The following is a 14,309-nucleotide window of genomic DNA, read 5'->3' on the forward strand; positions in this document are numbered from 1 at the left end:
ATTGAAAAGATTCTAAAGATAACATTTTTCAAAACATATTTGAAATTTATTTTTATTTTACTAAGGAAATATATCAAATTTTCAAATTTAGTTTTCTATATACTGACGGAGGAAATATTATTAGGCATTTTTTACCGTTTCGGTCGAATTCGTGAATTCATGGATTTTAATTATTCTACATTTTTATTACAGGATGGTCTTGTAGAAACATTACGAAGGACAAAAATGAAATTTGTTCATTGCCTTTTACCCCAACATAATGCGGGCTGCACTGACAATAAAAGTATTCTTTCTGTGAAATCAAACCAAAGTGAAGACAATATTATAAATGTGCCTCTTCTTCGCTCTCAGGTAAGTTCTGAAAATATTCATCAATAGAAAAATTTTTTTTAATGTTAATTAAGAGGAAAATATTTTCTTTTTATTACAAGAATATTTTTCTCCTTAAATTAAAACATTAAATTTAACATAAAAAGAAATTAAAAATCATTCAAATCAATTTTTTTTAAAAATGAGATAATCATTTTTGTTAACATTATAGATTCGAGGAGGACAAATTGTGGAAGCAGTACGATTACACAAAGTTGGTTTTCCAAAGCACATGCCCCTTGGAGAATTTAGAAGAAGATTTGGATTACTCTCGAGTGATGGAAATATTCGACCAGGAAGTCCAGTTGCTGACGAACGTCGAGCTGTGGAGGATATGCTTTTATCAGTGGACGTGGATCTCGCTTCATATCGCGTCGGACAAAGTCAGGTAAGATTTAATTTCTATTTTATATAATTTACAATCTAAATAATTGTAAATCAATTATTATTATTATTTAAATTCTTATATTACTGTCAAGAATAGAAAAAAAATCAGAGTAAAATTTTTCTCATGTTAATAATAGTCATATTAATGACAGAATATCAAGAAAGCTTGACACATTATTATGAAAACTTGACTGTGCAATGAGTTTTGTATCGATTCACGATTTGTTTTTGCATGACACAGCAATGAGGTGAGGTTTTGCTAAACAAACTGAAGCAAAATTAAATAAAATTGGCGCAAGTGTACACTTCGTAGAATTGCTTGTTTGTAAGAGAGTCCTCTCGCAATGTAATGTCAGCATTAATTCAAAAAAAAAAAAAAAAAACGTTTGAAGATTTTATATAAGAGACTTTTTAATATCAAGATGGTAGAATTATAAAAGAAAAATCATTATAATGTCTCCATGAGAATATATAACACCTGTTTAGTGGTCATTAAATTGTGAAATACCTGAGGCACAAAATCGGAAGCACGCATTTATTGAAGCGTCAGAATATAAGCAAATATGTATACTTTCACTAACGACTCTTGAAAGAAATCTCTTATGGTTATTCTGAGAAAAGAATAACGGTTCTCGTGAAAGATGCGAATACGCGGAAGAGTTTTGCGGCAGATGTAAATTCAAATACTATGTACGCGACTCTAGAAAATAATTTCTTTTTTTCTTTCTTTGTGAAAGAATATGTCTGTCATAACATAAAGTGTCCCCCGATGTGAGAATGATTGAGTATATTGAGGTTCTTGAGGTTTATTTTTATTAGCTGTTTGACTTTTGTTGTCGACAGACATTCAAAAATAATTGATTTTTCATTACAAAATCTTGAAATAGAAATTTTTTCATAGCTCAAAAAAATTACATTTTCAAATCAGTTTTAGGTTTAATTATGTAGTTCTAATTCGTGATTATTTAAACTTTATTTATATATTGTTTAAATTATCTTTCTTTTTGATGAGTGGAATATTTCTCTAATATTTGAGAGGTTAATTTCTATCTTTCTCCACTTTTTTTGTTTCTTTTTTTGAAACCACTTAAATTGCAGTGAAGCATGGTTTGGTTCATTGACTTCTTAATATCCATTTCTTCTTTCTCTCTAAGCTCTCCTCGTCACTCTTACTCTCCCTCTGATTCTTCTTGGTTTTATTTACACTCGCAACTTTTCTTTCCAGTGACCACATGGTTGTACTGAAGCGAGAGATCCCAATACAGTTCGAACAAGTTCTTTTTCGTATCAGCAGTAAAGTAGGCTTAACTGAGGGATTGTTTTTATTGTCTTTACCGTGTCTGATGCCATATTTGCGAAACCATGTTCTGATGTTCTTATTGCTTTTTAATTTATAACATATTATAGACGTTAATCCATTCTTTTTTCATTCTATTCTTAAAGAATTTTTTTAAAAACATTTTCATATGTCTAGAAATTAATTTTTATTACTCAATTTGAAATTAGTCTACTAATTGTAAGATTGTAGAAATTTGCTTTTCTTTTAATTTTTATCCGTTGCTTTTTGTTTTTTTTTATACTTTGGTAGTTTTTACAAGAAACTATATAAAAAGAGTGATATAGGAAATAGAAATCTATTGAAACGTGTTTAGATCAATCTTCATCCTGATTAATAAAACATTTGTAACTCAAATGGTGTAATCGAAAGCTATTCTTCCTGGATGATGACCTCTTTGATCTTCTTGTTCTCTCGTCGAATAACTTATACTAGATCATTGAAGATTGCGTCTTGGTTTTCACTGATCATCACTTAATGATCCAATAACGCTTCCTTGAGCCCCTTAAAAAAAAAAAAAAAACTTGACAGCACTTAATTTTCTTCTATTCGCGAGAAAACCGTTATTAACTAATTGCTGCGTTAATTAAAAATAATAATTCAGAGCTTTATTCAATAACGTGTCTTTCCTTTTTATCATTTCTCTCCAATACGAATTTATTTATTATTTATTTAGAAATGTTTTTCATATTTTATTTGATTGCTTATAAAAAAAAAATTATTCTATTAACGGTGAAAATTCATTTTTGTAAAAATATATTATTTAAACAGAAGCGTACATTTGTGATAAAAAAAAAGAAGGGAGGAGAAAAAGTATTTACGAGGAGTTTCATGGTTGGAAATTAGTTGAAAGGTAATTTTCGATATTTTTCTTTTCTTTTCTAGCGTAAAATTTTATTTCAAGAAAATGAGGTTTTTTTATATACTAAATATATTATTATAAAGTAGAGTTGATCTGGCGCTAGTTTGCCAAGTTTTCTTCTTTATTTTTTTATTTTCAAGATCAAGCATAATTTTGCTGTCTGAAGATCTCATATTTCCCTCGACATCTCTCTATCTCTCTCTCTCTCTCTCTTTCGTATTTGCGCACTTCCGGTGCTAAAACAGAAAGCTCCTTAGTTTCGCAAAATTGGCGCAATATTATAAGCCTCGTCCAATTTAGAAAGAGAGTTATCGAGTTTCGTCTCTCTCTATCTCTCTCTGTCTATAACCGAAGTGGTCCAGTTTAATTTTTATCTTCTTGTCATTTCACACGCGAATCTCTCATTTCTTCATCGTTTTTACTCTCTCAGAAAGTGGACTTTAGTTCTTCATCTTCTCTTTTTATGGTTTTCGGAAGTTCCACTGTTTAGTTTCCCATTGTTCTAGATTCTCATTGCTTGTGAATTTTATTTTCTTATTATTTATTTTTTTTTATGTATATTGGATATTTTTATTATTTTGAATAATTTTTTGTTGAAGGTTTTATTTTTTTTTTAAATTTGCGATTCATAAATTAATATTGAAAGATACTTCCTGTTTACCCTTGTAGCATAATTTTAGAAATTATTTTTATCTAAATTTAAAAAAAAAAGAGTTTATTTATATCTTTCACGATCCCATATTTCATTCAACAACACCCTTGGCTAGAATTGAATAAATTATATTTTATCGGCTCTCCTTAACAAATTACGGTCTTATTACAGATCCGTTGATTATTTATTAATAAAACAAGGTACACTATATATATATATATATATATATATATATATATGTATAAAGTGTTATTAATCTTTTGCGAGTGCAAAGTATTTTAGCTATATGAAGTTTAAAACCTATTAACTTTGAAGTTTAATAAAGTAAAGTTCAATCTTCCGCTAATATTCTAGAACTTTATCGTAAAAAGGGGGTTAAATAATTCAGGTCAACTGTAAATTGCATTTCGTTTAGAAAATTTATTTTATTTATCATTTAGAACACTTGTGAGATTAGTAATTTTCATAAATTACAAGATGATTAAGTATTTTAATATAATTTAAGGAAAAATTTAACATTGGTGAATGTCTTTTATATATATTTACTGTTGGTTGAATTCATTCAAAACGTGTTGTCGATATTTATTTTTTTTTTTTCATTACCGTATGAAAATAAATGCTATATGTATTTAAAAGCAATTATTATCTTCTATAATTGCTCTTTACACACTGCTCTCTCTTTCGAAAGTTTGCGTTTTAAACTATTCAAATTTTTATTACCTTAATATATTTTCTCCAATTGTATATAACAATTATTATTATTATTATCATTTTCAAGAAATGTCGATTGAAAAAAAACTTTGATTCGGACAAAAAATAATATATAAGTTTCAGTTTTTAATTGATAGCTAATTGGGATTTATTTTCTGTAATGAATTATTAACTGATATAATTATTAATTTAATAACAATTAGTTTTAATAAATTTATTAGTAGAGGTTTACAATTAAATTTAAATTTTTCAATTACTTTTTGTAAATTACTTTTTAAAATTATTTTTTAAAATTGTTTTTTTAAATTAATTTTTTTAAACTACTTTTTTAAATAGTATGAAAAAAAAAATTAATAAAATAAATTTTGTTAGAGTAAAACATTAATACTGTATTCAGTTGGTGCTTTCGCGATTTAGTTTTCTGCACGAATAGCGTTATCCACGCCTCGAGACTTGAGGAGATGCCTCGTTTTCCTATAGCTATAAAACCTAGCATAGCTATGGGGAAATAAAAACTTTGGTCGGTAATATTTCAAAGGTTTAAGTTATGATTCGTTGAGACTCGTTAATTTGAACGTTAAATTCTGCAATCCTGGGGAATAAAAAATTATCTATAAAGTGAATCCCACATCATTTTGTTCATTCAGGTGGAAAAGTACTTTCAATCTTTTTAAGAAATTTCTTACACAATTCCTTTGTCGATTATTATATTTACTTTTATTTTCATTATTTATTATCATTACTATTTTGTTACAGTAATTATTTCTATTAATTTTAAATAAAATTCTTGATTATTTTTTTTTAATATTGATTAGATAATTTATTTTTTCCATTTAAATAATAAATTGATAAAAGGAAAATAATTTTTATTTTTAATTTGATTTTTTATTTTAAATTTTATATTTCCTCGTTTTCTTTTTTTTCTAAATATTATTTCCTTATTTCTTAATCATATATAAATTAGCATAAAAGTGTTTTCATAAATTTTCTTTTAGCGAGTGGAACTTTAATTTTGTATTTAAATAGAGGACATAAAATTATTCAATCTATCGAATATTTTCTCGTCGGCTTATCGCTGTCCTTGATGCGATTTCTTATACATTTTCAATGGGGCGATAACAACTTATTGAATCGCGCCCCCGCATTCATATCCGATTTACCGATTGAATTTCAATAATATATATCCTTGGTGAATATTCGATGCGTATATGTAATTCAAAGTGCGATCATTAAAATGAATCTCATTCTTTGATCGAATGAATTTTACTTTAAGTAGACTTCCGATTTGTTTCAAAAATAAGTTAGAAAATATTTTAATGTAAAAAAATTCTTTTTTTAAAAAATAATAAATTTAGTAAATAAAAATAATATAAAAGTAATAAAAATAATAAAAATAATAAAAATAATAAAAATTATAAAAATGGCAGGATTAAAAGATAGTTGAATAAATAAAGTGGAAAAAGATTTTTAAAAGAGATTTTGAAGAGGTATTATAATAAATTAGGAAAAACATTATTAATGCTAAAATTTCCTCGTATGTTTATGGTGTTTGTTTAACAATTGAGAATTTACGGTATTTGAGGTGGAGACTTTAATCGTGCATAAAAGTAGACATATATGTGTAGAGAGAGAGAGAGAGAAAGAGAGGATATGTGTGTTTTAATGCATCGTCGTTCACCGATGTGGAATTTCTCTGCTCGTCAAGTTGCATCGACGCCGTTTATCTCTCTCTTTCAGCACTTATACATTTCAACAGAATGCATTTATGAGCTGTCCGATAAAGCACGTTTGTCAGGTATTATTCCACCTGCTCGTGTTATTTCTCCACACACCACTTCGTACCGTCCCTTTCTCAGGTATGCAATTTCATTGTTCAAAAGAAACTTTTTGCATGACAGCGTACCAATTTTTATGATATCTTCATTTTAAAATGAAAAAAAAGAAAATTCGAAAAAATAAATTTTTATTTCAGTCATTTTTTTTTTTTTTAATTAATTTTTCAATTAAATATTAATTTTTAAAAACTTGTTACAATATTTTATTGAAAATTAGAAATTTTCAATCCAATTTCAAGGATAATTGTCATTACTGGTGTATCATATTAAATAAATGAAAAAATAATGAAAGAATCTCATTTCATTTCTTATAGTGAAATAGAGAACTAAATTGATCCTGTGTTTGTGGTTTAAAAAATATTTCCCTGATTGGGTAGAGATTCATGGAGAGAAAATTTTCCTCGCGTAATCATTTCGTTTTATAGGCGTTGTACTGTATTTTCAATCTTTTCCATGTCCGAGATAAGAGTTTAAATGAAACATAATAATAATAATAATAGCATCAGGGAAAGTATCCTCGAAAGTAAGGCAAAATGGCCGAGAGTGTTAATACTACCTGTTTCTTTATAGAGGTCCTCGAGGTCGAAGTCAAAAGAAAATTCTTGATATAAATGAAAAGTTAAAAAAAAAAGAAATGGAGAAAAAAATTAATAAAGAATAAAAGAAACAGTTCTTTAAAAAAAAAAAAAAATTGCACTGAGAAAAAAAAGATGCAAAAGGAAGCCCCCAAGGAAAGTGGAGCATTGAATAAGAATTATTACGAGCCATGTCTGTTATGCGATAAAACTGATATTAATGATAATTAGAGGGTGTTCCTTGTTCTTATTATTTATTATGACTTTTTTATTTTATCTTCATGTTTTTATGTACACTGAGAAATTTATACGCATGAATAGGCCCTAAAATTCATTTTCATTTGACGGAATGTGAAATTTTTTTTCTCATTCCACAAAAGGAAATTATTATTTTTTTTATTACTACTTTGTAATTAGTGAATAAGAAAAATTTTTGAAAAAAATTTCTTGACTAACAAATATATTTTTTTTTTTGTTCCAGGTGAGTGTCAATCGAATTCTCATGGTGAGCTTGAAATTATTTATTGCAAATCTGAAAAGTAAATTTTAAATTTATACCGCGTTTTCTTGTCTGTATAGTATAGAAATTAGAGATTTTTCAAATATGTTTAAAGTGCCCCAAGTGTTGATGTTAAAGATACTCGAAACAGGATATAAGTTTAAGTCATAAACAAACCATTCTAGTTTTTAATGTACGTCCCCGGGACATTTAAAGTCCAATTTTCGTATTTAACGATCGTGTTTTATGATCAAATACCTTTATTTACACAAAAGGATTATTTCAATTTTTCTTAACTAAATTTTCGGAGATAATTATTTTGAATTATTAATGTGACCCAAGAGACAAAATTGTAATTAATGAATGGATAAAATTTTCTTCCAGGTTGTAAATAATTTTAATCGAAAGATTGATTAGTGATTGGTTTGTTGTTGTACATGTATAGCTGATAATAAAATAGCTCAAGGGATATCTTAGAATCGGATGAGGCGTGACCAAGATGAGACTTAGTAAAAAGAGAAAAAAAAGTAGAGTTTGCTGCTCAAGCCTGAGGAATTCAAAAAGCGGAAGTGTCCTCAGGCAGTGCAAAAGGAATCATGCCTTTGAAGTGGTCCGTTCCTTTCTGACGAGTTTTTCATTCTGAACGTGCAACGAGGTCCTTTCTTGCCTCCGGCATGGTACCATCTTTAATCATTAATGTCGACTTATATTCTTCTCCTTTTATATACATATATATGTATGAAAGAGCTCGAGTGAAATTTTCGATTAGAGCTTAGGTCACACATTCCATATTTTCAAAAATATAAATATTCTCGAAAGATTTGTTTAAAAAAAAAAATTTTTTTTTAAGGAGAAAAGATTGAAAAACTTTCGTTTATAATTTCCGAATAACATTTTTTCGGTGAATAATAATTGATTGGGGGTTTTTTTCTGGACTTGCCAAAATCGATTGGTCCAAGTCAGTTTCCGCATCTGGGCCACGAGAAAGTTTGAGATGTGACTTTTTACTCCATTACACTTCACCTTCTTTGTATTTGTAATTGGAGAATCCCCTCGATGTCTTTAGGCATTTTTGTCTCTTTTTCATTTCTCAGACTCGCCTTTCGCTCAAGGCTCTTCTTTTAATACTGAAAATAATTATAATTCAATAGATTAGAAAGGATATATAATTAAATTAGTTTCTATTATTTTTGCATTTTTCAATTATTTTATTTTTTTTTTTACTTTCATTTTCTTTTCTTTTGCAATTATTTATTTATAAATTTCTTTCACAATTTATTTAATTAAAACAATGCAAATTTTATGTAAATTCGCGACATAATTGGAAATTAATCTCAGGAATTTTATATCAATTATTATCGTTTAGAGCTTATAAATTTTTTTATTAGCTAATAAAAATGTTTTAATCCGTATAGTCTGTAAAAAAAGAAGACATTAATTAATAATAATTAATAATCGCAACCGAGGTCAGAGAGAAAAAAAAATATATTTATATATATACAATCTTATTTAATATTCCCTTCGTGTTCGACATTGGCCCGGTTAAAAAGAGTCAAATGAAAGAAAGTTTGCACATTTCTTTATCGAAGAGCAGGACAATTTCATTTTGTCTGCAATCCATCTTTTTCAAGAGAAATTTCCTCTCTTGCTAATTGGAACACGTGGGAAGTCGCTGTAAGATCATTTACCTTCGGGGCATTTTGATTGTGATCGTATATACGATTATTATCCCCTCGGTGATTGTCGACTAATCGATCGACAACTTTAACCCAAACGTGAAATTCGAGAATTTTGATGACCTCATTTTAAAAGAAAGATAAAAAAAAAAACATTTTACTTATTTCAGATAAAAAACTATTTATTTGGGGGGAAAAAAATTACAATTTTTAAATTGCTATTTAAGGATAATTAAAATTTGTATTTATTTTGAATTATTGAAAAAAATGTTTTTTAATCAAGTAATCGATTACTTTACTATTATTAAATAAATATTTTCTTGAACCAAATAATTTTTGAGTCAATTAAATTTTGTTACGAATACATAAATTATTGGTTCGAATATAATTCATTTAATTTAAATAAAAATTATTTGGTTCCAGTAAATATTTATTTGATAATAATTACACTCAGAGAAAAGATATATTTGTCTAAGACCCAAAAAAAATATTTATTTGTTGCAAATAAATTTTATTTCATTTAAATAAATAATTATTTGATACAAATAAATATTTTGTGACACAAATAAAGAAAAAATTTGATAAAAATAAATATTCTTTGATACAAATAAATAATTATTTGATGCAAATAAATATAATTTGATAAATATAAATATTTTTTGATACAAATAAATATTCTTTGATACAAATAAATAATTATTCAATAAAAATAAATATTTATTTAATAATACTCAAGTAACAGCTTTATTAGAATCAAATAAATTTTTTCTCACTGCATAAAAATTGGAGGTGAATTTTTTTTTCTATAAATTTAACGTAAATGCACTTTTTATTTTCTGTGACAACGTGAGACACTTCTCTTCTTTATATTAAATTTTCTTTCTCTAGTCTGAGATAAAAGTCGCGGAAGTGTATCACAGAGTAGCTAGATTCCTAGTTTCTTCTTGAAAGATCAATCTTGAATAGAGAAGCAAGTTTGAATCGCGTGAAATTCGACCTGAATGACGCGCCGCTATCCACGAATCAGGAATGTCAGAACCGGTCATGTACGACACCTGCATTGCATGGTAATCTTCGTCGTAGCTCGTTCCAGAAAATGGAGAAACGTCAGGACTTTTCTTTCTCTCTCTCTTTCTTGCTTTCTTTCCTTGCAATTCTGTCGTGCAATTTATATATTATGGTCTCAGCGATTCTGGACAAAAAAAAAAAAAAAATGGAAAGGAAAAAAAAAGTTGCAGATTGAGAAATGAAACACCCAATCGTATTCCAAGTAGCTATTTTTCCCACTTCCGTTCGCGAATATTGTCTTGGAGTTCATTTCCTTGTGCAAGAAAAGATCTCTACTTTTCTTTGTTATTGGAAATAAGGACAGAGAGGATTTTTGAAATTTTCAATCTTTCGCATATTTTATTCTAAAAATTAATTTTTATTTCGCAAAATGAAATAATTCTTATGATTCTCTTAGTAGAAATTTTCATTAATTAGTAAAATATTACCATTTGATTAAGTAATATTTTTTTATAATAAAATTTTAGTGAAAAAATAATTGAAAATTAGTAGAAATTTTCTCTAATTTAAATTAGTGACGGCATTATCACTATACACACTGAGAAATATTTTATTGGTGTTTGAGACAAAATTTATTTGGAGCAAACAAAAAAATATATTTGTCTCAGAGCCTAATAATTTATTTGTTTAAAAAAATTTTATTTAGCACAAATTTTTTTTTAACGCAAATTTTTATTTAGCACAAATTTTTATCTAACTGAAATAAAATTTATTTTGAAACAAATAAACAATTATTTTGCTCCGAGAAAAATAAATCTTTTCTCTGATTGTGAGTATAATTCAAATTTAGTACTTTTCTCTCACGTTAAAAAAATAAAATTCTCTTGAACCCTGAGGGGTTTAAAAAATTATTTTTTTTTGAGTCTGCAATAGGAAAATTGTATAGATTGATTGATTAATAGAAATGGAAAATTGGGGGGGTTTTTTTTTATTATTATAGAGGAAGGTCATTGGCCTTAGGGCCGCACCCGAATGAATATAAGAGTGAAGATGAAGCGTGAATAATGGAGATTGTCCTGTCGACCTCGTAGGCGACAGGTATGCCTCTTCTCGAGAGAAAGGTGCATCTTTACAGTCCTCACAGAATTTGACCTCTATTCACTTCGTGAAACTGCTGACCGACGTTTATTGCGAGTGCAATACTCATCGCGTCGATTTCCCACTTAAATTCTCGTTATTTTCATATTTTTTTTTTTTCGCCCCCTTTAAATCATTGAAATGTCTCGAACTCAATTTTTTTTCAACACTTTTCTATAACAGTTTATCTTTTTTTTAATAGTCTTTGAATTTATAATTTTATCACAAGAAACGTTCCTTTGTTCTTTTATTATTAGAAAAATGTGTTTCTCAATTAACAAAAAAAAAAAAAAAAAAAAATGAAACTATACATAAATTATAATTATAAAATTCGATAACTATTTTTATATTTAAATTTTATTATTATTATTATTTGTAATTATTTCAATATTTTTTTTTCTGATTCAAAATAGTACACAATTTTTTGTTTATATAATAAAAATATTTTTAGGCCTTGTGACACTACATTTCTGAAAGACACACTTTTTAAAAGTAAATTTATTTCCTCATATACATATATTTTGTGTAATTGATGATAAAAAAAAATTTTTTCTATGATGCGCACAAAAAAGAATAATTTATTCGGGATATTTAGTAAAGACAAGTGGAAAATATTTATGTATCTTAAAATTTTTAGATAAACAAATTTTTAAGTGTTTTAAAGTAATTTAAATAAATTAATAAAATACTCTATGAATATTTGCTATATAAATCTTTTAAATTGCTAAAATAGTAAATTAGGTTATATAACCTGTAGTGTAATAATAATAATAATAATAATAATAATTTTTTTTAATAATAATTAATATTAATAATATTGTTATTTTTAAATAATATAATTTTTTATCAATATTATTAATTTTTCGATTAAAATTAACTTTTAATATTCAGTTTTAATTTGGAAAAATAATCTGATAACTCTTCTTTTGGAACAATTGAGAATAACGTTTTTTCTATTTGCAAATAATTAGCCTGCATATGCAAAAAGGTACGTTTTAATAAATGCGTTGACCCCATTTGTCCGAGTGTCATAAATCCGCGTCTTTTCTTATCTCATTTTTCTCCGTTATACTCTTTTTTAAACGTTGAACGATAAATTAATTTCCTTCTCTCTTTTCACTTTCCTCTTTTTCACAAACTTCATACATGTCTTGCTGTACTTTTTACATGTCCCTCTTGAATATTATATAGGATTTTTGGATTAAAGTTGAAAGATTAGCTTAAATCTCATTTATTAAGTTTTTTTTTTTTTTGTGTATTATATTATTCATGTATTTTCTCACGACTCATTTTTTTTCGTTTTGATATATGAATGTATAAAAAAAAAATAAATTACTATCAATTTATATTTTCTATTCATATTATATATTTGATGAAATGGAAATTTGATTGGTACTTTTATATTTGTTTTTTATAATAAAACATTTTTTGAATGAAATTTTTGAGTTAGAGAAAATTGATGATTTATAGTCGTGAATTTTGATAAATATCGCTCCATAGAAGGAATTCATTAATTTAATATGCAAAGTATTTTTTTTTTTCTGTCACGTACTGATAATTGGCACGAGTTACGAATTTTGATTATAGAGGTGAATAACATCAAAATAAGCCATTTTTTTTTCTAGTTCGGTAAATATATTTTTATTCGAGTAAATATTTTGTAATTTTTGTAACACTTTTTTTCTGTTTTTTTTTTTTTTTGTTCTATAGAAAAAGTTTATAAAGAATACACATGAATATCAGAGATTTTCCCAAGAAGTCGTTATACCTAAACTATTATAGTAAAACTTGTGGCAATTATTTACGTTTAAAAAACCATTTCAATGAAGATAATGAGAATAGTGTTTTGAACATCTGCTTTTCGCAAAGCGCGGTGCGAAACTCGAGGATTTGCTTATTCTTCCATCAGACTCTGAGAAATGTTTATTTGCATAAGAATTTTATCCCGTTTATTCAGGGTAGTGAACTTTACTCACGAAATTATGTTCTGGGGGTTGATTCATTTTAATATAATATGATATTCAAATTCACATCTTGAATAATAATAATAATTATTATTATTATACGTATGAATTTATATACATTGTATAATAAAGTTCTATTTGTGGAATATTTAACTGAGTTGAAATATCAATAGAAAAAAGTAATTTTTAAAAATAATATTAAAAATTAGAAAATTTTTAGTTATAAAATACTATTTTTACAGTTATTATTTATAGATAAAGAAAAATTAAAGGAAAATAAAAATTGTAACTGTTAATATATTGTATAATAATTATTTTTATTTGCAAAGAAAAAAAAAGTGTAGCGATTTCGTTTATTTTTCTCCATTATTTTCTATAATGGATTTTGGAGAAATTAGAAATTTGACCAACGATCGCGGTTTGTAATGTCACCTCTCTGTATCTTGCTGTCGTAATAAATGCGTTTACGTGCAATAACCGGACATAATGTACTGTTATGATGTACGTAGAGACCTAAAATTAGTCGTTGTTACTCGAACTGTATTTAAACGTCACTGTTAAGCCTAAGCACGACCGCACGCGTAAAACCAGCTGTTACTGTGTGTTTCATAATCACTGGAACTTATAACTGCATGCTCGCAAGTATCTTTAATACTCTTTTACTCTAAAACGAATTCTTTCACTTGTTTCCTGGATCACGCGCTTTATGTCATTAAATTAAACACGTTTCTGCAATATTTTACAACATTCTTTAATACCAAAACCTGTTCTGGGTCAAAGGAAAAAAAAAAAAAAAAAAAAAACAATTTTCATTTATAATATAGAAATTAAATTCTATTTCTATTATTTTAATTGCTCATTATAGAAACGAATTTGGAGATTTACTTTTAGTTGTAATTGAAATTAAGAAAAATTGATTTATTTTTCATTGATTTTGATTGTAGTTGTCGAAAAATTAAAGCAAAATTCTTTTTTGGTCGCAGTTTGTTTAATTAAAAAATTTATTTTATTCAAATAATTGGTTATTTGCATCCAGAGAAATGTTTTATTTGATGTAAATAAAAATTTTATTAGTTATAAATAAAATTTTTATTACAATAAAATTTATTTGCAGCAAATAAATATTTATTTGTCTTTAAGATAAATATTTCTCTGAGTGTAACTATTATATAAAATGAATATTTTTACTTGAACCAGATAATTTTTATTTAAATTAAATAAATTATATTTGAACTAATAATTTCTGTATTTGAAGCAAATACTATCACAGAAAATTAAAAGGCATTAAAATAGGTTGC

At 26.3% G+C, this 14,309-nt stretch overlaps 1 protein-coding gene across 2 annotated transcripts in view; it reads left to right on the plus strand.

The window, feature by feature from the left end:
* Positions 1-14,309, plus strand: part of LOC127284696 (unconventional myosin-XVIIIa) — a 98,641-nt gene that overhangs the window by 51,756 nt on the left and 32,576 nt on the right. For both annotated transcript variants that reach the window (XM_051310301.1, XM_051310302.1), the window contains 2 exons: positions 193-351; positions 542-757. In XM_051310301.1, coding sequence (XP_051166258.1) covers positions 193-351; positions 542-757 — 375 coding nt within the window. The remainder of the gene's footprint in view (positions 1-192; positions 352-541; positions 758-14,309) is intronic.

This window comes from Leptopilina boulardi, unplaced genomic scaffold (genome assembly GCF_019393585.1).
Source record: "Leptopilina boulardi isolate dan_hultmark-lab unplaced genomic scaffold, ZJU_Lbou_2.1 LbouV2_325, whole genome shotgun sequence".
In the NCBI taxonomy this organism is placed as follows: domain Eukaryota; kingdom Metazoa; phylum Arthropoda; class Insecta; order Hymenoptera; family Figitidae; genus Leptopilina; species Leptopilina boulardi.